The sequence below is a fragment of the Cyprinus carpio genome, chromosome A9 (assembly GCF_018340385.1).
Source record: "Cyprinus carpio isolate SPL01 chromosome A9, ASM1834038v1, whole genome shotgun sequence".
Classification (NCBI taxonomy): Eukaryota; Metazoa; Chordata; class Actinopteri; order Cypriniformes; family Cyprinidae; genus Cyprinus; species Cyprinus carpio.
Window position 1 is genome coordinate 28,627,206 of NC_056580.1, and position 25,050 is coordinate 28,652,255.

Genomic DNA, 25,050 nt, shown 5'->3' on the forward strand with positions numbered 1-25,050 from the left:
AGCATCTGAATTGTGTTTTAGGTTCACTGTTAACCTGACTGACGTCTGATCTAGCCTCAACAGTCTTTCGTGCCGTAATACCGTATGCGACCCTGCTCTGCGCTTATAAAGTGATGGGTTGGTAATAAAATCACAGCGCGGGTTGATTCGATTTCTCGTTATTCACACAAACACACAACAGAAGCAAACTTCCGCACTGATTTACACATACGACCACGTTAGTCTGGCCAGTAGAGATGGTATAAAGCTAAAATAAAGCTGAAATTAAAAATATAAGAATACAATTTATAATAATGATAAGTGAAAATTAAAGTGAAAAGTGAAAGTCGTGACATTTGTAAAAATATAAGAATACAATTTATAATAATGATAAGAAGAAATGATCAATTAAAACACTAAACTTAAAAAAGCATGAACTGAAATATGTTTTAAGCTTAAGTTCTAAAATTAATCAAACTAAAAATAATAAATAAATAAATAAATAAATACTAATAAATAAATAAAAGGATAAATGAAGATTTTATTCATTTACTTTTATTTCATAAAATTTTTTATAAAGCCATAAACTTTAAAACAGTTTCACCATGGCAATTAACCTGAACAGAAATATGTTTTCAGTTCTAAAATTTCTAGAACTAACACTGAAATAAAAAATAAATAATGGCTAAATATCTATTATCCATTCTAAAATAATAAATTGTTATGAGGTCAAAGTCACCAAACATAAAGAAAGAAAACTAATAAAACTAAATAAAATATAATTAATTAATTGAACTAAAGTTTAAATAAAGTAAAAAAAAACAACACAAAAAAAAACAACAACAATAAGGCTGTAATAATAATAACAATATAATAATTTCTAAAACTAACACTGAAATAAAAATAAATAACAGCTACCAAAAATATTTATTCTCATCCAATAAATAATTATTATTATGAAGTCAAAGTCACCAAACATATATAGAAAAAACTAATAAAACTAATAAAAACAAATTAATTAATTGAAATAAAGTTTAAATAAGTAAAAAAAAAAAGATATATTATATATAATAAGCTGTATATAATAATAAAAAAATAATAACTTTCTAGAACTAGCACACTGAATCTAAAAATAAATAGCAGCTAAATATTTTTCATCCATCCATAAATAATAATTATTATGAGGTCAAAGTCACCACAACATAAAAGAACAAACTAATACAAACCACTAAAAATGTAGTTAATTATTTTAAATAAGGTTTAAATAAAATAAAAACTCTACAATAAGCTAAAAATAAAATTAAATAAAAAATATTAGATGAACAAAATATTATAGAATTAATGCAGAGCTACGGTCATCTGGAGCGCGTCTGGGCTCGGTCACTCACTGACGACGTTGGTCTGTCCGGTGGAGATGGTGTACTGCAGCTCGTATGAAACCACGCTGAACTCGTCCTCTGATGTCCAGTGCACTGTGATGGTGTCGTGAGACGCAGTGCACAGCTCCTCGCGGATGTTGGGAGCGTTCGGAGCTGTGACAGAAAACAAGTGATATATAGAAACACACGTCTGTCTTTACTAGCTACAGCAGCTGTTACTTTTGCCCGAAACTCACTTGTTTTGCACTTCTCACTTCAAATACGCTGCAGCGTGACAGCGTTTAACCCAGCCAAAAATAGAAATATAACTGTGGAAGATGATAGTTTATGTTAGCAAAAATAAGTAAATTAAATCCCGAAACTCACTTGTTTTGCATTATGAATTGCTTTTTTCTTTTATTATAAAAATGCAATAACACAATAAAACACAACCGCTTCCCTTTACGAATACGTTATCCTGAGCAAAAATAAGTAAATTAAATAAACAAATAAATTCAGGGTTATTACAGATAAACTAAATCTAAAACTGAAACTAAATTAGAACTTAAAAAAATGTTTCTTGAAATAAAATTGACGTCAACCTGAAATAAAATTTATAAATTTTATGTGTCACTAAACAAAGAAAAAAACCTACTAAAGCTATTAAAATTAAAATAAAGTAGTTAATTAAATTAAGCTGAAATACGGCTGGAAAAAAATAAAAAATATATAGGTTTTTATATATTTATATATATATATATATATAGATATATATATATATATATATATATAATTTAATTTAGTTAACGTAATTTTTAGATGTATTAAAATAACTAAACAGAAAAAAGTAGTCTAAAAACTGACCCCAAAAAAACCCTAATAAATTACTGTTTAACTAAACATAAACACAAAACAAACATTAAAAATTGAATCACAATATTAATAAGGATGAACACCAAATATATATATCATATATATATATATATATATATATATATATAGATATATATATTATAGATATCTATATATATATTTTGATATATATATATCTATATATATATATATATTTTTTTTTTTTTTTGATATACTTATTCTTATTTTTTTATTATTTATCTATTTATTTATTAAGAGATACATAATCCGGAGTTGAAAAAAAAGGCGGGGGGATATATAAATTATTACATATACATACATTTCTTTTATGCAAAATAAGGAAAATATATTATATATATATATATATATATATATATTATGTATGCGTATGTATGTGTGTATACATTATTAAAAAAATTTTTTTATTGTTAAATCAGTGTGTTTATTATTTCTTCTTCTTTTTCTGCCTTCATGTGGCGCTGTTATCAAACCATCTCGGATATCCTCAGAATAAGCATTACGGGTTTCTTCTCAAAACAACAAGCATTTAAAAGCTACAGCCAGACGTGCGTTTCTTTCACTAACACGGTTGCTCCCTTAAAGGCTGTAACCCTCTGTAATAACTGTGAAAACCAACATTTTCCTCTTTATGAAGTTCACTACTGTGCCAAAAATCAACAGCATGCAGTAACGATGTTATCCGCATCCAGTCTGCTTGAGGAAGTAGATGGGAGCAGAAGGGACTGAAGGAAATATGTTGTTTCTGGTTTTTGATCTCTGTGAGGTCCTTCACGCGGCTGAGTCACAACGGCCAGCACGGCCGGCTCGAGGGAGTCATCAAACACACAGTCTGCTTGATTTCTCTGCCAGCAGCTCACTCTTGCTGCACAAAATCACTTCATGCTAATAATAGTAACGCCATCCACATTTCTGCCGTATGTTTGCCCTTTAAGGCACAAAACATTTACGCAAAACACAAGACATCAAAGGACTCTAAGCTCTCGCAAGCTCTATTTTATGTTGAGTAAACAGCAATGTTTACCAATCTAATACATATATAGGGCATATTGTAATATATGTATTCAATTAGAATGTTTAATTTAGCTAAAAGTCTTTAGTAAAATACATTCATATTAGTATATGTATGTACCGTTTTGCAGCTATTATTTTAATACATTTGTCTTATTTCAGTAGGACAAACAACTAAACCACAACTGGATCTGATCAACAGTTTGGGACATAATTCATGTATATTTTTAAAGTTTTTGAAAGAAGTCTCTTCTGCTCATCAAAGGCTGCTTTTATTTGATCAAACATACAGTAAAAAAAATTGTGAATAATTATTATAATTTAAAACAGCTGTTTTCTGTGTGAATCTCTGTTAAACTCGTAATATTATTTCTGTGATGGCACAGCTGAATTTATTCAGCCATCATTACTCCAGTCGTCAGTGTCACAGTGATCTTCAGAAATCATTCTAATATGATGATTTGCTGCTCAAGAAACTTTTGATTATATATCAATGTTGAAACCAGTTGTGCTGCACAATATTTTTTTGGTGGAAACCGTGATATATTTTATTTTTCAGGTTGATTCACAGATCAATAGAAAGATGTAGAAGAACAGCATTTATCTGAAATAGAAATCTTTATAACAGTTATAAATGTCTCCACTGCCAGCCCTTTTTGCATTATTACTGAAAAAAAAACAAATATTACTTTTTAAAAGATAATGCATCAGTTTCCACAAAATAATTGAGCAGCACAACTGTGTTCAACATTGATATAATCAGAAAATGTTTCTTGAGCAGCAATCAGCATATTTTCATGATTTCTGAAGGATCATGTGACACTGAAGACTGCAGTAATGATGCTGAAAATACAGCTGCACATCACAGAAATAAATTACAGTTTAACACATATTCACAGAGAAAACAGCTGTTTTAAATTCTAATAATATTTAAAAAAATTTACTCCATTTTTAATCAAATTAACAGAGCATTTGAGAGCAGAAGAGACTTCTTTCAGAAACATTCATGACTGAAATAGCCCTGTTTAAGCTTTAATGCATGCCGAAAGCGGAGGACTGACCCGTGAGGTAATCCAGACCCTCCAGCATCTTCTTCTCTCTGGAGAAGTCCAGTGCGAACGCGTCGAACGCGTCGTTGAGGTTGATCTCTGGGATCAGGATCTGTGAGGACGCTGTGGCCATCGACACTCTGTAAGATTTCAATCATGACACGCACAAACTCATTTGATTTACTTCTTAGCTTAAAAATCATTAGATATGTGACCCTGCAGCACAAAAGCAGTCTTAAGTCTCTGGGGTATATTTGTAGCAATAGACAACAATACACTGTATGGGTCAAAATTATATATTTGTCTTTTATGCCAAAAATCATTAGGATATTAAGTAAAGATCATTTTCCATTGAAATGATATTTTTGTAAATTTCCCTTTCCTAAGCCATGAATATATCAAAACTTAATTTTTGATTAGGTAATATGCATTGCTAAGAACTTCATCGGATTCGGACAACTTTAAGGAGAATTTTCTGAATATTTTGATTTTTTTGCACCCTCAGATTCCAGATTTTCAAATAGTTTCAAAATTTGACCCAAAATGGACCCTTAAGACTGGTTTTGGGTCACATGTAGGGTCACACGTCTTCTGAACTCATTGTTACGGCCGGCTCTGCTGTATACTGACGTGTCCTCACCGCTCTGAGACGCTCTTCGCGGTCTGCAGGAATCGAGCGTGATCCGTCTCTTTCAGCACCTGATCGGCCTGAGCGATGAGCGAGGACGATCTCTCCACGAACTGCTTACAGTTAGAGATCTGCTGAGCGAGCTTTCTCAAGCGGACCACCTAGAAACAGACAAACACGCGCATGAGGAACGCAAAACCACATTAAGAGTCTGCCCTTTTCTTGTTACCACCAAACGAAGAGTATGTAAAAAGGTCAAGGATTATTCACTTTGTCATCAGATATAAACAGGGTTTCTGCAGGTTTGATGAAGGTCAATTCAAGACTGCTTTAAGACCTTTTTAAGACCACATCAAGAACATTTAAGGACCAAATTGAAGGGAACACAATACATCAGTATGGTCTCTAAATGTTTGGGTTTAGGGAGAAACACAATGAGTTTTATTAGCAAAACTTGAAAAGTTTTTTTGCCATTAATTCATAATAAATAGTTTTTTTTTTTTAAAATAAAATAAATAAAAGCTGTCTGGCTGTAAATATATACATACATGTGCATATATATATATATATATATGTGTGTGTGTTTGTGTGTGTGTGTGTGTGTGTGTGTGTATAAAACTTTTTTTTCAGCTTTTTTATAATTTAATAATTTTTATTTACATATTGTTCAGGTAATAAAATAACGAAAACTAAAATGTAAAAAAAACTACATAGACATAATTTTGAAAAATACAAAAACAACAAAATTAGTTAAATTAAAATAAAAAATGAAAATATAAAATAAACTCTAAAACTGTTTAAAAATCATTACTTAAAATAAAAAAACAACATTAAATGAAATAAAATATTTCTTATATATTTAAAAATATATATATATAATATATATATATATATATATATTTATTTTTATTTTATTTCAGCTAAATTTTCTTATTTTCATTTAGCTGAAGTACCTAAATACCTAATAAACTCAAACTAAAACTTAAAAACTACATAGACATCATTAAAAAAAAATAATAATAAATAATAATAATACAATTACAAAAATATAAATGACTAAAATTTTAACTAAAATTAAACTGAAAAGTGAAAATATTAAAATGTAACTATAAAAACACATTTTCGAATCGCTCTGCTCCCAACGGTTGAAAATATGGAAATAACTTTTACTGTAAAAAATGAATATCTTCCTCAGTGTTTTTGTCTTATTTTCCAGTGCAAATGTCTATAAATGTCTACATTTATTTGAGAATCAAAATGCCATGAGATAATAAGTCTTGATATGATGACCGCCTCTGCTGTATCAAGACACATTTCTGATTATTATCAAATGTTGAAAACAGTTGTGTTGCTGCACAATATTTTTTGTGAAAACAGTCATATATTTTATTTTTCAGGATTCACAGATGAAAAGTAAGTTCAAAAGAACAGCATTTATTTGAAAGAGAAATCTTTTGTAACATTATAAATGTCGTTACTGTCTCTTTTGATCAATTTAATGCTCGATTACCTTTCCTTCTTTGATCTTGGTGCCGATGGTTTGTCTTCTCTGCTGTACGATGTTTATCAGTGTGTCGCACTCTTCTGTCAGTTTGCTCTCCTGGTGAGCTGCATTGTGCTGAGATAAAATGATCAAATCAATCAACAAACAATGAAGTCCAAAAATAACACAAATGTGCACAAAACATAAAAAAAAATATTTACATTTCATAAATGAAATAAATACATTGGAGGCTGGAAGCATGAAGCTGCACGCCTAAAATTACAGTACATGTGGTTTTATTAAACAAAAACAACAGTGATATAATAAAAGACAAATATTTTATATGAAAAAGTCATTTATTATTAATAATAATCAGAATAGCTGTATAATATAAGCAGAATAACAGCTGTCTGGCTTTAAATAAACTTAAACTTAACTTAAACTTAAACTTGATTTACTAATAATGTCAAGAAAAAATCCTAAAGGTCATAAAAATAGATTTAATGTATTTTAAAATACAACCAAACTTCTTTTTTTTTTCAAGCTTAAAAACTATATAGACATCATAAAAAAAACAATGAAATTATGACAACACAAAATTATTAAAATGTTAACTAAAATTAAAATGAAAACTGAAAATATAAAAATAAAATCTAAATTTAAAACTATATAAAAAAAAAATACTTGAAATAAGGTAAAGATTAACTGAAATAAAATTAAATATTACAAAAAAATATTCTGGCTCGCAGCAAAGGCTATATTTTTAAAAGTAAGTTTAAAAATATAATATAATATAATATATAATATTTAATAAAAAAATATAATATATAATATTTAATAAGTTGAAGTACTAAAATAAAATTTAAAAACTATATAGACATAATAAAAAAAAATAATAATAAAATCACAAAAAATAAAATTACTAAAGCTTCAACTAAAATTAAAATGAAAACTGAAAATATACAAATAAAATATAAAACTATAAAATCATTTCCATTACTTGAAATAAGATAAAAATGAACAGAAATAAAATAAAATAAAAAATAGAAAAGTACATTATTTTTTGGCTAGTTGCCAAGGCAACATATTTTCATTTTCATTTAGTTGAACTTGAAGTACTAAAATAACTAAAACTTAAAAAACTAATAAAACATAACAAAAGTAGTTTAACTTTAATGAAAGTCTGAACAAATTACTGTTACAAAAACATGTTTTCCAGCTTACAAGTGATGCATAAAAATAAAAACATTTGTATTTTGGGATATATACACTGACGGTCAAAAGTTTGGGATCAGAACGATTTTTAATGTTTTTACAGGAGTTTCTTCTGCTCATCAAGGCTGCATTTATTTGATTAGAAATACAGAAAAAAAAATGTAATATTGTGAAAAATTATTATGATTTAAAATAACTTTTTTCTATTTCAATATACATTAAAATCTGATTTATTTCTGTGATGCGCAGCTGTATATCACTACTATTTTATTCTTACTTTTTTTTATATAAAGAAATTAAAACTTTTATTCAGCGAGGATGTGTTAAATTGTTAAGAAGTGATAGCAAAGATTTATATTGTTAGAAAAGATTTATATATTGAATAAATGCGTTTCTTTTTAACTTTTTATTCATCAAAGAATCCTGAAAAAAGTCTCAGTTTCCAAAAAAAAAAAATTTATACACATTTGGCAGCACAATTGTTAATAATTCTAATAATAAATCTGCATATTAGAATGATTTCTGAAGATCATGTGACACTGAAGACTGGAGTAATGATGCTGAAAATACAGCTTTGATCACAGAAATAAATTATATTTTAAAGGATAATAAAATAGAAACCATTATTTTATACTGTAATAACATTTTGCAAGATTACTGTTTTTTGTTTTCTGTATTTTTGATCAAATAAATGCAGCCGATGAGCAGAAGAGAAAAACATCACAAGTCTTACCGATCCCAGACTTTTGAACGGTAGTGTATGTAAAACATTAACATTAAAGTGAATGTACTGAACTGATTTAAGTGGATATAATCTGAAATACTGCTGCAGAAGCACTGAATGTCAGCTTCACCTCCACATGTTGACACGTCTGGATCAGCTTGGCCATCAGGTTCTCCAGCTCACTGTTCCTCTTGATCAGATTGCTGAGGTTGGAATCCAACATTTGCTGCGGGAAAAACAACAGAGATATCATATCAGCACAGTTTAACTCGCAGCCAAACTGAATCATCGAGAAAACATCCTACATCCATCACTGAGTTTAGAGGAGCGGGTGGCTTCTGCTCGGCGTTTGAAGCAGGACTCGCGCACTGATGCTCTGATCTGTTGTTGTTAAGCATGATGAACGTCGTGTGTCCGTGAGCCCGCGGGCCTGTGGGGGGGGTGAAGCGTCTGCCGCAGATTTGGCTTTAGAAAAGCAGATCAAGTCCATTTGATGAGCTCCAACCTCATTTCAGCTTCACATCAACAGACTAATAGTGGAAAGGCTTTTATTTTGCATTTTTATAGTTTAATACAAAATTAAAAATGATATCATCAGATGATTTAATGAGTGAAAATGAACATGGGTTGGGTTGTTGACATTATCTAAAAAAAAAATATTAAATATTCTGCTAACACTTTTCAATAAGGTCCCATTAGTTATTGTTAGTTAACTAAAATTAAGTATTAATTTGTCACAGTGTTTATCAATCTATGTTAACATTAGTTTATCAAATTTTTGATTTTAATAATGATAAAATAATATAATATAAAAAAAATTTAACTAATATTAAAAAAAAAAAAATAAAAAATAAAAATAAAATAAAAAATACAATAAAAAAATAAATTACACTTTAGAATTATTTTTCTTTGTTAGTTCATGTTAACTATTTTAAAAAAATGCAACCTTATTGTAAGTGTTACTATATTTTCATACTTAAAATGAGATACACATTAACTGTAAATAATTAAATTAAAATATTAAACCCCAGTTTTATTTCAGCAAGCTGCCCCAAGCAATACACACACACACCACACACACCCAACAAACACACACACACACACACACACACACACACACATAAAGGCATTTAAAAAGGAACCCTAAAATTACAAAACAACATAATTACTAAAACCCCCTTTTTTTAAAAAAATTAAAATGAAACCTACAATGAAATAAAATATAATATTAAATATAATAAAACTTAAACTTATTTGGGCTAGTTGCCAAGGCAACATTTCTCATTAAATAAAATATAATATTAAATATAATAAAACTTAAACTTATTTGGGCTAGTTGCCAAGGCAACATTTCTCATTTTCATTTAAAGTATTAAAATAACTAAAACTAAAACTACAAACTAAAACTTAAAAACAATATAGACAAAATAATAATTAAAAATTATAATAATTAAAAAACAAAATTACTGAAACTTTAACTAAAATTAAAATGACAACTTAATCTAAAAATAAAATCTAAAACAAAACAATTTAATTAAATAAACATTAACTGACACACACACACACACACACACACATACACACACACACACACACACACACACACACATACACACACACACACACACACACACACACACATTATTTTCAGCTAGTTGCCATTTCTCATTTCCGTTTAGTAATTAAATAACTAAAACTAAAAACTATATAGACATAATAATAATAAAATTGCTAAAAAAGCTAAAGCTTTAATTAAAACAAAAACTAAAACTAAAAAACATAAAAATAAAATCAAAAACTCACTCTAAAAAAAATCATTATGCTTGAAATAGGAAAACATAAACTGAAATAAAATATAAAAACATACTTTATTTCAACTACATCTCATTTTCATTTAGCTGAATTACTAAAATAACAAAAACTAAATAAACCAAAACATAAGAAAAACTATACAGACATTTTTAATAATAATAATGAATGACAAAAACAACAAAATCACTAAAACTTCAACTGAAATTAAAACAGAAAATATAAAAATAAAATCTAATTCAAAATATTAATAAGACCTAGAATAGTATATAAATCATGTTTTTGATTTAAGATCAAGAAAATCTGACCGTCTCTACAAAGAAGTTCACACGCTCACAACAACAACACGACCTAGAAACAGTGCAGAATATTACACATTATTATTAAAGATATATTTAATATATGATTCATTGGTCTGGCCACTAAATGAAGCAGCAAATGCCTGTAAAATATGACATTTGAGAGTTTCATTTGTAAGGTTAGGAAATGAGGTCGGTGAGTTTAAACCATGACAAGAGACCAAAGAGAGCATGTGTAATGCGCACAACGCTAAAAATAGACGATCAGAGAGATGGAGATCATATTCTCTGCCAGAGATCTGATTTATTGTGTGACATTTAATCCCTGATACATTTTCTCAGATTATATGTATCTGTTTATCTTTGGGATTTTAATACTTCACTTTGGGCAATTAGGAAAAACACAGCAGTTTATGCACAAGGTTACTGGGGAACAACGATGAATATTGCATTTATGCAGTCATTTCAAGTTGAGCAATAATGCAAAATTTGACATAATCAGGCCTTTTTGTCCTGCATTTTGGTGCATGCGTGTGCTTATTAGGAAGTGTGCATGCAGAATTATTTATGAGTGGTGAATCACACGAGGCAGGATTATGCGCTCTGCAAAACGACAAGTTGATTCTAATTTAACCTAAACCGGAGAACGAGCAGGCCGGAGCGTTTGCATCAACATTAAAGGAATAGTTCACTGAAAAATGAAAATTTGCTTAAAATACAGACACCCCCAGGCCATCCGAGATTAGGATGAGTTTGTTTCTTCATCATATTTGTAGAACTGCATCACTTGCTCACCATTGCAGTGAATGGGTGCCGTCAGAAAGAGAGTCCGAACAGCATCAAAATATGAGATACAATAATCCACAAGTAATCCACAGCACTCCAGTCCATCAGTTAACATCTGGAGAAGACAAAAGCTGAAACACATCCAGTATTAAGACTCTCATTCTGACGGCACCCATTCACTGCAGATCATCCATTGCTGAGATACTGATGCAGTGCTACATTTCTCCAAATCTGATGAAGAAACAAACTCATCCTAATCTTGGATGTCCCGAGGATGAGCACATTTTCAGAAAATTTTCATTTTTGGGTCAACTATTTATATTAGCAGGTCAAGTTTTCTACAATACATGATGATTAAACCTGTTTAGCAACATTTTTAGATGTGCAAAGCACAGTAAACGTTCCTCACTGTTGATAATAATACACTAGTAAGAAATTCTAGCATCATTTACCCTCAGGAGGTGTTGTGGACAATTGCACAATTGTAAAGCTAACACCAGCATTCCCATTTTTTCCCATACAACACGTCATCTTCAGAGCATTGAGCAAAGAAAGACCATTATAATATGAAGTTGGAGAAATCCCACATGACTCTGAATGGACCAGTGAACATCACTTACAGCACCTTTTAAGTTTTTTAGGCCACAGAGTTTTCGGTTGCGTTTCAAAGTGCCTCGGCCTGCACAAAAATAGAAGCTTTTATCCGAACCACTAAATCATTTATGCAATACATGTTCAGGTGTGAAGAGCCATAGAAAGGTGGAGAAAATGTTGAGCAGGAGCTCCTATTGTTAGCACGCTTTAGAGAAGTTTCAAAATGGGATCCATTAAGCGTACGAAACACTGACATCTAAGAGATGAACAGATAAAATATTACAGTCAAATGAAAGGTGCTTAGTTGCATAATTTGTCTCAGATCAGATTATTTCCTATTTGAACACAGTTTAACATTAAGAACTCTTTGGAAACTTTCATGACTATATTGTTACAGCTCCTAATCTTGGGTGGCCTGAGAGTGAATGCATTTTCAGCAAGTGTTCATTTTTGAGTGAACTATTCCTTTAAAGTCTCATGTGCTGGAAACCAGCTGAGATTTTAGAGAGATGTCATTTTTTTTATTTTTCCTTCCTAAGCTCCATTAGAAGTTCAGCAGTGTTTCCACAGGCCTCGTTCGTACGGAAATAAGTAGAAATAAATATGCAAGTTAAAAAATGACAACTCTCAGCTGGTATTTCTGCAGTACATGCTCATTTTCAAAGAAAAACTGCTTTCGAAGCACAGAGCGAGTGCAGCCATCTGACAAAGCCCAGTGAAATATGATCGCTGGAAATTATTACTGAAGCGTCTGTGGACTGTGAGCTTCCACTCACTCCAGTCATTTCCAGCAATCTGATTTTTCTCAGGAAGGAACTGCGGTGCTTCCAGAAAAAGGTGTAGAAACAAACATGCTTTCCAAGAAGAGGAAACTGCCTGACTTCCTTTTTTCATCCGTTTCGAATTACTTTCCACTTATTGTCTGCCGTCGAGAATGTTGCAGTACGTTTGCAAAGAAAAAAGTGTTTGGTTTGAGTTGCTGGAGCCTTCATCTGTATTATTATGTTGCCTAAAATACTTTTATTGCACCAACTTGGTTTAGGGTTTTTCAAAACAATCCCTAAATAACTGCAGCATCCTGCACTCAGTTTAATTCATGCAAATGATCAGTCAAACAGTTGTGTGTCTAACTATCCTTCTGGAGGGTGCATAAGTCTGAACTATCGAGTTTAGGTACTTTGGTGCAGAGCCAGTGGTTTTCTTGTAGGCAAACACTGTCTTTCAAACATCATCTTTACCTTAAATGTCAGCATGGTGAGCGGCTTGGGAGTTGTCGAATTGTCAATCCAGTGCAAAGGATAAGTGAGGACAACACTGACATCTTCAGCTCATTGAAGACCACTCTTGCTGCAACGTTCTGGATCAGATGCAGAGGCTTGATAGTGCATGCCGGAAGGCCTGCTAAGAGAGCATTGCAATAGTCCAATCTGGAGAAAAGAAGGAGTTGTGTGGCCTGCTCTGACAGGAAGGGTCTGATCTTCCTAATGTTGTATAAGGCAAATCTGCAGGACTGGGTCGTTGTAGTAATATGGTCTGTGAAGCTAAGCTGATGATCGATTACAACTCCAAGGTTCCTGTCTGTCCTGGAATGAGTTATGGTTGACGAACCCAGCTGTATAGAGAAGCTGTGATAAAGTGCTGGGTTGGCTGAGACCACAAGCAGTTCTGTCTTTACAAGGTTGAGTGGTGGTGGTCCTTCATCCAGCCAGAGATGTCTGTCAGACAGGCTGCAATCTGAACAGCTACCGTAGGATCATCTGGTTGGAATGAGAAGTAGAGTTGAGTGTCATCAGCATAGCAGAGATAGGAAAAGCCATGTTTCTGGATGACAGATTCTAATGATGACATGTAGACGGAGAAGAGAAGTGGTCCAAGCACTGAGCCTTGAGGAACCCCGATAGCAAGAAGTTGTGAAACCTCACCTCTCCAAGACACCCTGAAGGACCTACCTGAGAGATAAGATTTGAACCATTGGAGTGCAGTTCCTGAGATGCTCATCTTCATTACAGTCTCTGCACTGGCTACCTATTAAGTTCTGTATCAGTTACAAAATATTATTACTTACTTATAAGGCCCTTAATGGTTTAGCTCCTGTGTACCTAACTAATCTTCTACCATGCTACAACCCATCACGCTCCCTAAGGTCACAAAACGCTGGACTTTTGATAGTACCTAGGATAGCAAAGTCCACTAAAGGAGGTAGAGCTTTTTCGCATTTGGCTCCCAAACTCTGGAATAGCCTTCCTGATAAATCCCGTGGTATCTAGACACACTCTCTCTGTTTAAATCTGGATTAAAAACACACTCCTTTGGGCCAAGCATTCAAATAAGGCATCTCATAATTTGTGGACTGCAGTTATATCTGATCAAATGTGCATTATTATTCTTTAGCTGATCATCGGTTACAACTAATTAATTTTACTTGGCTGGAAGGAGCATGCTGACACGTATTATGTCTAGATTTGTTGCGATCTGCTGGGTTGCCATGGGATTTTACATCCCGTGCATTATTTACAAGGTCCCGTGGTAACTAGGATTTTACACAAGATCCAGTCTGGATCCAGAACACCTGAGAAGAGATGATGCCAACCCCTCAGAGGACCTCAGATGATGCTAACCCAGATACAACATACAGAAAACTACCACATTTTGCTATAAGTTCTGATTGCATGTATTGCTGAAGATTAGTGTAAATCGTCTGTTTGTTTACGTCTTTTTCCCCGATTTTTTTTCAATTTTTTCCGAACCTCATTTCTGCCGTATGCACATAAACTGACAGTCACCACTGATAAGCTACTACTAAACATTGTAGAAACTTAATTTTCTGTAAAGTTGCTTTGCAATGATTTGTATCGTAAAAAGCGCTATACAAATAAACTTGAATTGAATTGAATGAGGGTTGACAGGAGGATCTGGTGATTAACTGTGTCATGGCAGCAGACCGAGAGCAGGGCAGTCTCAGTTAAGTGGCCGCTTTTGAAGCCAGAACGGTTGTTGTCCAGGAGATTGTTCTGTGCAAGAATCATAGAGAGTTGGTTGAACACAACTCGCTCAAGTGTCTTTGCAAGGAATGGAAGTAGGGATACTGGTCTGTAGTTTTCTAAAAGTGCTGGGTTTAGAGTGGGTTTCTTAAGCACTGGGGTTACTCGAGCCTGCTTAAACACTATGGGGAAGGTATCAGTGTGTAGAGAGGTGTTGATGATGTGAGAGAATGCAGGTATAACTGAAGAAGAAATGGCCTGAAGGAGGTGAGTGGGTTGTGATTGTCATATTAAGCTGTTTAGAACTGGCTGCAGATTGTTTATTAATAATTATGAAAAATCATCAAAAATAATAGCCTAAAAGAGAAGAAGTGGGGTGGTGGGGGGGGTCAGAACAATTGTTAATTTTATTGTGGTAGTATGCTGTTTTAGCATTAGTACTTTTGCAGAGAAGGAAGACATTCACAAAACATCAGCAAGCACCTAGAAACCTGTCACAAACCTTAGCAACCACTCAGAACACCTTAGCAACAACCTAGCAACCATTCACAAAACATTAGAAACAACCAGAACAACTTAGAAACCCCCTGGCAATGATTCACAAAATCTTAGCAACCAATGTATCTAAAAACCTGCTGAGCAACACCAGTGTATACATATTAACAACGAGCAACACCTTAGCAACTATCTAGCAAACATTCACAAAACAATAGCAACCAGTGTATACATTAACAACTTAGCAACACCTTAGCAACCACCCAGAACAACTTAGAAACCCCCTGGCAATGATTCACAAAATCTTAGCAACCAATGTATGGAAAAAACTGCTGAGCAACCAAACATTCACAAAACATAGCAACCTGTATCTAAAAACTGCTGAGCAACACCTTAGCAACCATCTAGCAAACATTCACAAAACAATAGCAACAAGTGTATACATTAACAACTTAGCAACACCTTAGCAACCACCCAGAACAACTTAGAAACCACCTGGCAATGATCCACAAAATCTTAGCAACCAATGTATCTAAAAACTGCTGAGCAACACCTTAGCAACCATCTAGCAAACATTCACAAAACAATAGCAACCACCTAGAAACCTTTCACAACACCTTAGCAACCACTCAGAACACCTTAGCAACAACCTAGCAGCCATTCACAAAACCCTAGCAACCAGTGTATACATTAACGACTTAGCAACACCTTAGCAACCACCCAGAACAACTTAGGAACCCCCTGGCAACGATTCACAAAACCTTAGCAACCACTCAGAACACCTTAGCAACCACATAGCAACCATTCACAAAACTTTCAAAATGTTGTTGAATTTAATGTTCAATGAGATAACTCTTTAATAAATTTACAAACAAACCATCAACAAAAAAATAAAAAAAACATTCAAAACAAATATTAAATCACTCACTATTCTAATAAAAAGTGTTTAAATGCGTGTGTGTCATTGTATTAACATGTTAACATTCAAAGTTAAATATTATGCACTACACTGTTTTCACAAATAACATCAGCACGTATCATTAGATCATTTCATAGATATGATAGATATGTTTTCATAGTTTAGATTTTACCCAATATAATTCAGCCAACCATTCAAAGAAAAGAAAAACACTGACTTTTATAGAAACCACAGTGATTCACAGTGTTTGCGGTCTTAATTTTCTAAAGGGCATTTATCTGGAGTCAGACGTGTTTGTGTGTCAAAAGAAAAGGGCTTTGTCTGAATGATTTATAACCACTTTAGACTCTCTACAATGTTCTAGCAGTAAATATAACCTCTTGTCTATTATTTATTACAATAAACAAGTTATACTGGTTGTTGTATCTAGTTGGGTCCATTCTAAGCAAAAAAAAAAAAAAAAAAAACACAGCAACTGTAAGGTTTTGTTAATATTTTGTTAAGATTTAGATTTTATTTGTATATTTTCACTTTAATTTTAGTTAAAGTTTTAGCAATTTTGTTGTGTTTTTGACTTTTTTTTAATTATGTTTATATATTTGTTTTTATTAATTAGGTTAATAAAGGTTAATAAAGGTCATAGGTTTTTTTATGAGTTTATTTAGTTGTAGTCATTTTAGTACTTCAACTTAATAAAAACGAGAAACGTTGGCTTGGCAACTAGCTGAAATAAAATAAGTTTATATGAAAATTCTAATTAATTTAAAAATTAAAAGTCAGTTTTAGTTTTTTATTTAGCAGTTCTCATTATTTAATTAAAAAAGCATAAATACTACCATGAATGAAATTATAATACTTGAAATAAAATAATTGTTAATTTAAATGAAATATAATTAAACAGAAATAATAAATTATATACATACACATATATATATATACAAATAATATACATTTATATATATATATATATATATAAACTAAACAACTATCTTAATAACTATCAATAAGCAGCAAATTAACAATTTATTCATGCAAAAATAATATCTAATAGCCTCTAAAAAGTTATAAATAAAAAATAAAATCAAGTGTGACCATATATATTATTTCTGTTTAATTATATTTCAATTAATGTTTATTTCAAGTTACAAAAAAGGTTTTTTTTAATGGTTTCACTTTTAGTGAAAAATATTTTAGCTACCAAATACTGAGACATTCTCATATATTTATGATAATTTGCCATTCAAATTATTATGCTGATCATTTTATTTGTAATGAAACAGAAGATAAGACATAATGTAACAGTATTCAGTGTAATTTCTCTGTGTTTGTTCGTCAGAATGTGCATCACATGATCAGGCAGAGAATCATGTTAACGGCAGACTGACTGAAGCTTCAGATCCTCGTTGAGCTGTAAAATAGGTCACATGATGCTGCAACACAACATACAGCTCAACGAGCCGCAGCACAATGTCTGCGCACATGAATCATTCACTCCCTCCAGCAAACGCAGCAGAGGATGCTGGGATGGAAGAGAGATCAGCGGGCAATCGGTAGTGTTTTTCACTGTTTAAATAACGTTCTGTTGATAGTAAAGGTGACATGGGAGGCCAGAGGTTACATTTCACCCCAAAAACACAAGAAACAGAAAAGCATTACATTTTATGTCAAGAATTGACGCCTATTTTTAACAACAATAATTATTAATTAATAATAATAATAATAATTATTCAGCATTGTTCTGACATTACACTCGTGACAATTAAGGAAATGTTCTGCTTAAATTCAATTTATCCACAATTTATAAAATTAGGGGGTGATTAACTTTTTTTTATTATCATAATTTTTTTTATTTATTATAAGTAAATAGTTACTTATTATAAACAAATTATTGCCTTGACAACTAGATGAAATAAGTTTAGTTTTTTAAAAATGTAATTCTGTTTTTGGGACCATTCAAATTTTATTTGCATTAGTTTTTTATATAATCAGGCTTATTGCTTATTTACACACTTTAAATTGTAATATATATTTATGCATATAAAATCAAAATAAATATATATTATTTCAATTTAAAGTAGTTATTCATCATGTCTTTAATTAAGATGCTTGTGCCTTTTAATAAAACTATTTCAAGTATAATAAAGTAAAAATAATGAGAATCACCTTGAAGTATAATGAGAATTACAAAAAGTTAATTGTCCTTTAATTTTGACATTATTATCATGACTATTTAGGACATTTTCTACTTAAATTCAATTTATGAGCAAATTAACAAAATTAACGGACAATTAACCTTTTTTTTTATTTTTGCAATTTTTATTATTCTTTAAGGTGGTTCTCATTATCTTCACTTTGCTATACTTTTAATTAAAATACTACCATGATGTATAAATATTTACATTGAAATAATAATTATTATTATTATTACTATTATTAATAATTATTTAAATTATTTACAGTATTATATATATATATATTATATATTATTATATATATATATATATATATATATATTTTAAATTATATACAGTGTTTAGTGTGTGTGCAATATTATATATATATATATATATATATATATATATATATATATATATATATATATTATATATATATATATATATCTATTTGTAATATCCAGTAATGAATATATAGCAATGAACAGTAATAACCAATAAGCCTGATTATATTATAAACACAAAGTCTCGAGGAGCTTATTGTTTTTGTAAAATACTGGCATATACGATAAAAATGTCCTGAATTATAGTTTGTTAGCCTAAAAGTTGGCAAGCAACATATAAACCTGGCATTAACAGAGCAGTTAATATTGTGGTCTTAAAACCTGGAAGAGAATGAGTATTTCTGAGCCAATATGTCAGGAGTGTTTTTATAATAATGGCTGTGAATCATAAAGATGCGAGTTTATTTTCATATCAGATAACCATTGCAGTTCTTATAAAGCAACGTGCATTTTAAAAGCACATAACGGTTTCAAACTTCACCTTTGGGCTCTGACTGTAATTTCTGTTGTAGAACAAAACATGAAAGTCTCTTGAAGGAATGTTAACCACAGACCTTATTTTACTCATAAATAGAAAAGCTCTATTATAAAAACCCACATGAAATTCCTGAGGGAGCCCATGGTGAATTATCCTGCCAGGTCGGCCTACAAATCTCTGTCATGACTGAACAGCTCAAGACAGAAAAAGCATTCTGAATGCAGAGTTTTAACAATCTACTGTATATCAAGAAAAACATCAGCAATCTCACCTGCATAACAAAAGCTTTTTGAAATCAGTTCAGTTCAAAAAGCATGTCTAATCAAAGGAATTTATAAAACTTTAACAATATGAGAATTTACTAACATTTTATTTTTTGTTGGGTTTAATTTTACTAAATTTAATTCAGATTTATTCACAGTCAAAAACTGTGATGATCCAATAAATACATAAAATACATAACATTTAATTAATAATAGTTTATATATATATTTTATAAATATAAAAATATATATAGTTTATAAATATAAATTATTATTATTAACAATGATAAAAATAATATTAATATTTTTATTTTTAATCGCAGTTTGGAAAACTCTCTTACATTTTCTTACTGTAACAATTTTTTTCTTTACCATGAAATATTACAATAATAATATTTATATTTATTTTGTTTTTATTTAGTAATTTTTATTTAGTAATAATAATTATTATTGTTTTTGTTAATAATATTAATAAATTGTGCATCCCTACAAACAAGCACAGCAAACCTGACATTTTAAAATTAGTTTTTATTTTATTTTAAAATTGCAATTTAAATTTTTATTATTATTAATCATGTTAATCATACCATAATGTAAATTATTATTATTATTACTTGATTTTAATTTTACAGTGGAATATTACATTAGTAATATTATTTATTTCGTTTGTATTTATTTTATGTAGTTATAATAATAATAAAAAGATGTGCAGCCCTACAAACAGGCACAGCAACCCTTTTTTTAAATTTTATTTAATTTGCAATTGCAATTTTTAATCAGAAAATTCCCAAAATTGTGTAGGAAAATTGTTTCTTACGGTGATGTAAATTACTCTTATTATATTGTGTTTTAAATCACAGTTGCAATAAAAAAAACTTTCCGGATCGACTGTCTCTTACCTTCAGCTTGTCGAATCGCTCTCCCAGTGCTGCCACCTGGTGTTCACGGTGATGCCCGACCAGTTTGCACAGCGAGCAAATCAGCTGGTCGTCCGTCACGCAGTACATGTTGACCTTCTCCTCTCCGTGTTCAGGACAGGCCAGTCCTCGGAGCCGCGAGTCCGGTACAGGCTCCGTGAGCCGGTGTCCCGTAAAGGGCTTCTTGTTAGGGTGAGTCGCACGCAGGCATTCCTGACAGTACGAAACCTCGCAGGTGACGCAGGTCTTCACCGCCTCCTGCGGCGGGTCCTGCTCGCAGAACTGGCACTGGACGGCTTCGCTCGGTGAACTCATGACCCTGCCGTCATCCACCGCCACCGAGGGGAACGGATCGCGGCTGCAGCGGCGCGTCTCGGTCGGCGAGTTCGGGCCGCTCAGAGAGGCCTTCTGGAAGCGGTCGATGATGTTCTGCAAAGTGACGTTGCGCTTGAGACCGTCTAGACCCTGCTGGTCGAGGGTGATGACATAGCGACAGGTGGGACACTGGAAGGCAGAGAACGGTTTGCTGGACTCGTCGAACGAGGGACAGTGGGACACCAGAATGCGGTGGGCGCAGTTGAAGCACAGGCTGTGGGCGCAAGGCAGCAGTAGAGGATCCTCGAAAAGCTCCAGACAGATTGGGCAAGTCAACTCCGACTCCAGTGTGTCCATCTTCAGTGAAGCGATAGGGACGTCAGCGAAACCCAGGGAAGCCGTTTAGCCGTCTGCGAACAATCAACAGAACCTCTGCTGTCACATGAGTAACACACACGATTAACACACACTCCCACAAGTCTGTTTTTTTAACCCATCCTCTATGATCACCATCAAAACAAAGCACAGAGTCGCTTTCCAGAACCTTCACTGTCGCTGTTGTTCTGCGGTGCATCAAACAACTAATTCACATAAATCCGCTTTTATTCGGTAAGGACGCATTAAAATGATCAAAAGTGAGAGTAAAGACATTGCTAATGTTGCAAAAGCTTCTATTTCTAATAAATGCTGTTCTTTTGAACTTTCTATTCATCAGAGAATCCTGAAAATACAACGTATTATGGCTTCTGCAAAAATATGAACCGTTTTCAACATTGATGATAATAATCAGAAATGTTTCTTGAGCAGCAAATCAGCATATTAGAATGATTTCTGAAGATCATGTGACACTGAAGATTAGAATAAAGATGCTGAAAATTTAGATTTGATCACAGGAATAAATTCTATTTTGACAGATATTCACTTAGAAAACAGCTCTTTTAAATTGTAAAATTATTTAATAATATTTCTGTTTTTACTGTATTTTTTATCAAATAAATGCAGCCTTGGTGAGAAAAAAGAGACTTCTTTCAGAAACATATTATAACCCCAAACCTCTGAATGGTAGTGTATCACAATTTCCACAAAAATATTGTGCAGCACAACTATGTTCAACATTGATAATAATCAGAAATGTTTCTCGAGCAGCAAATCATCATATTAGAATGATTTCTGAAGACCATGTGACACTGAAGACTGGAGTAATGATGCTGAAAATACAGCTTTACATCACAGGAATAAATTACATTTTAACACATACTCACATAGAAAACAGCTGTTTTAAATTGTACAAATATTTCACAATTTCTACTGTATTTTTGATCATAAATGCAGCCTCTGTGAGCAGAAGAGACTTCTTTTATAAACACTGCCGACCTCAAACTTTTGAACGGGGGTGTATATTGCCTCAGAAACCACTCAAAGCTTTCATGACTCATTTATATTTCATAACCATAAGCTGCAGGAAAGAAAAGTCATATTTGAGACCTCTTTATCTCAGTCGATTCTCCTGAAATTTTCTCCTGCCACTCCGATGTTTCTCCCGAGTAAAAGACCTCTCGAGTGTCAGAAGAGATCTCAGCAATGTCACAAACACATTCAGTTTAAAGCTCGGTCCACTTACTGGATGGGGTCCATCTCAAATGGTCCCATAGACGTTGCTTGACCCCATTTTCCCAATATTTTTTAATTACCTTTATATATTGGGTCATTCTGTGTCAAATCAACCACATTTTAGAAAATTCCCTGGCTAAAATGTTTGATTTTGTAAACATAAACAATGATGAAAACCAAAATATTACATGTCATGGATGTATATTTACCTAGTAATCCACAATTTTGTTGAGGGGGGACAAAATTACAGTTTTCACCTGAGATTTTGAGCCAAATTACAGACCTTGTAAATGACTTCATCATTATGTTATTTGTATACAGAGATTGGTAGGTCTATTAATCTGTTGACTTCAGCGATCCTGGTTGCATTATATGCCAGTGTAATGAAAAAGCCCTTTTTGTGCATTTTTTCCAAGGTTTGCATGGCTGTAACTCCTGAAGTATTAAATACATCTTAGTATCCTTTCAGATTTTGGTTCTTAACAAACATTTCTTTTGGTAATTTCATTTTTTAAGGCCCAGTATGGTTCAGTTCCTGAGATATTGGGATCTTAATGTGTCTCCACGAGTAAATTGTTAAATAGTATGCTTGATTTAAAATTCCCCTAAATTTCAGGTTGATCATCTCTAAAAATGTTTATACATTTAATGGCAGATTATAAAAAATTTAAAATTGTGAGTTTTCACAACCATTCAATCAAAAGCCAACTGCAAACACCACTCAAAGCGGACTTAACCTATGACAACTATAGACTCATCTGGTCTAGTTTTATTAACAAAACTAATAATATAAGTCTTTGTTATCACTTTTTATCTATTTAACACATCCTTGCTGAATAAAAGAATTCATTTCTGTCAAAAAAAATAAACCCCAAACTTTTGAATGGTAGTGTATATTGTTACAAAAAAATTATATTTTGAATAAATGCTGTTCTTTCTAACTTTTTATTCATCAAAGAATCCTGAAAAAAATATCACAGGTTCCAAAAAATATTAAGCAGCAAAACTGTTTCCAACAATAAATCAGCATATTAGAATAATTTCTGAAGATCATGTGACACTGAAGACTGAAGTAATGATGCTGAAAATTCAGCTGCGCATTGCAGAAATAAATTACATTTGAAAGTATATTAATATAGAAAACCATTGTTTTAAATTGCAATAATATTTCATGTTTTTTTTTTCTATATTTTTGATCAAATAAATGCAGCCTTGATGAGCAGAAGAGACTTCTTTAAAAAACATTACAAGTCTTACTGATCCCAAACTTTTGAACGGCAGTGTGTGTGTGTGTGTGTGTGTGTGTGTGTGTGTGTGTGTGTATATATATATATTAAGATTGTTTTAAAAATTGCATTTCACCAAATCATGCAGCCCTATAATTTACTGCCATTGTGTGAATAATTTGTCATCATGTAATCCATAAAAAAAGTAACTGTAGTTGTATTATGGGCAGTTTAAAATGTAATATGTGACCCTGGAGAACAAAAGCAGTCTTAAGTCTCTGGGGTATATTTGTAGCAATAGCCAAAAATACATTGTATGGGTCAAAATTATTGATTTTTCTTTTATGCCAAAAATCATTAGGATATAAAATATCATGTTTCATGAAGATATTTTGTTAATTTCCTACCGTAAATATATCAAAACTTTATTTTTGATTAGTAATATGCATTGCTAAAAACTTAATTTGCACAACTTTAAAGATGATTTTCTCAATATTTAGATTTTTTTGCACCCTCAGATTCCAGATTTTCAAATAGTTGTATCTCAGACAAATATTGTCCTCCTGACAAACCATACATCAGTGGAAAGATTATTAATTCAGCTTTTATCTCAATTTCAAAAAATGACTGGTTTCGTGCTCCAGGGTCACATATTATTATATAATCCAGATTACAGTTACTAAAAATATTTGCATATGTCCTAAAAGCACCACCCAGATTCAGCATCAGGCCTGTCCGCATTGCATTTTTCATTGTTTAATATTATAATGCCATAACACATTGCAGCCAGTTTCAGCGAAATGAGCTCCTCAGAGAAGGGCATGAAAGCTTCGTCCGATCCGCTGCTGTACACCGAGGCTTTGTTCCTGACAGCTCCATCATCAGGGTGAGTTCTCATCATCCACTCATTATGTGTGAAAAGAAGCTAAAGCTCATTACTCCACAATGCTGTGTGAAGAAGATGCAGTAATTACTGCTGGCACTTCGACCGAGCAACTGTTTCTCAAAGCCATCAGGAAACAAAAGAACACAATTTCTGTAAAAATCTGCACAGAATCTGTGCACTGCTGTAAACGATGACCTTCCTTTTCTACTCCTTTGACCCAAATTATGCTCTCATTACATAAAAATATCACATTCTTCATGTTTTAAAATAAAAATAAACTTTAAAAAACTCAATAATACAATAAAGTAAATAAGATTTAATCAATAATAGCAATAATGTAGAGACCAAACATTTATATTTGATGCATTTTTTAATCTTGGCATCAATAAGGAAGCTGAAATAAAGTATTTATTATATTAATATTAATTTTGGTTTATAATTATCCGACCTCCTTTAACCCAAATTATGCTCCCATTACACCAAAACATGACCTTGATTTCACATGTTAAAATAATAAAGTCAGTGAAAATGAAACAACTATATTTGAGCCTTTTGGTCTAGATTCAGTTCTTCTCTAAATGCATCCATAAAAGATAATAAATCATAAGTTGTGAT

General features: G+C 31.9%; 1 protein-coding gene across 4 annotated transcripts in view; it reads right to left on the minus strand.

The window, feature by feature from the left end:
* Window positions 1-1,330: 1,330 nt before the first annotated feature.
* LOC109096122 (E3 ubiquitin-protein ligase Midline-1-like) overlaps window positions 1,331-25,050 on the minus strand; it is a 41,892-nt gene continuing 18,172 nt past the window's right edge. For 3 of the 4 annotated variants that reach the window (XM_019109801.2, XM_042764374.1, XM_042764373.1), the window contains exons 2-7: window positions 20,380-21,122; window positions 8,469-8,564; window positions 6,427-6,534; window positions 4,929-5,077; window positions 4,301-4,428; window positions 1,331-1,511 (exon numbers count right to left, since the gene is read on the minus strand). In XM_019109801.2, the coding sequence (XP_018965346.1) occupies window positions 1,360-1,511; window positions 4,301-4,428; window positions 4,929-5,077; window positions 6,427-6,534; window positions 8,469-8,564; window positions 20,380-21,069 (1,323 nt within the window). In that variant the 5' untranslated portion in view covers window positions 21,070-21,122 and the 3' untranslated portion in view covers window positions 1,331-1,359. The remainder of the gene's footprint in view (window positions 1,512-4,300; window positions 4,429-4,928; window positions 5,078-6,426; window positions 6,535-8,468; window positions 8,565-20,379; window positions 21,123-25,050) is intronic. The other variant, XM_042764372.1, reaches the window with a different exon arrangement.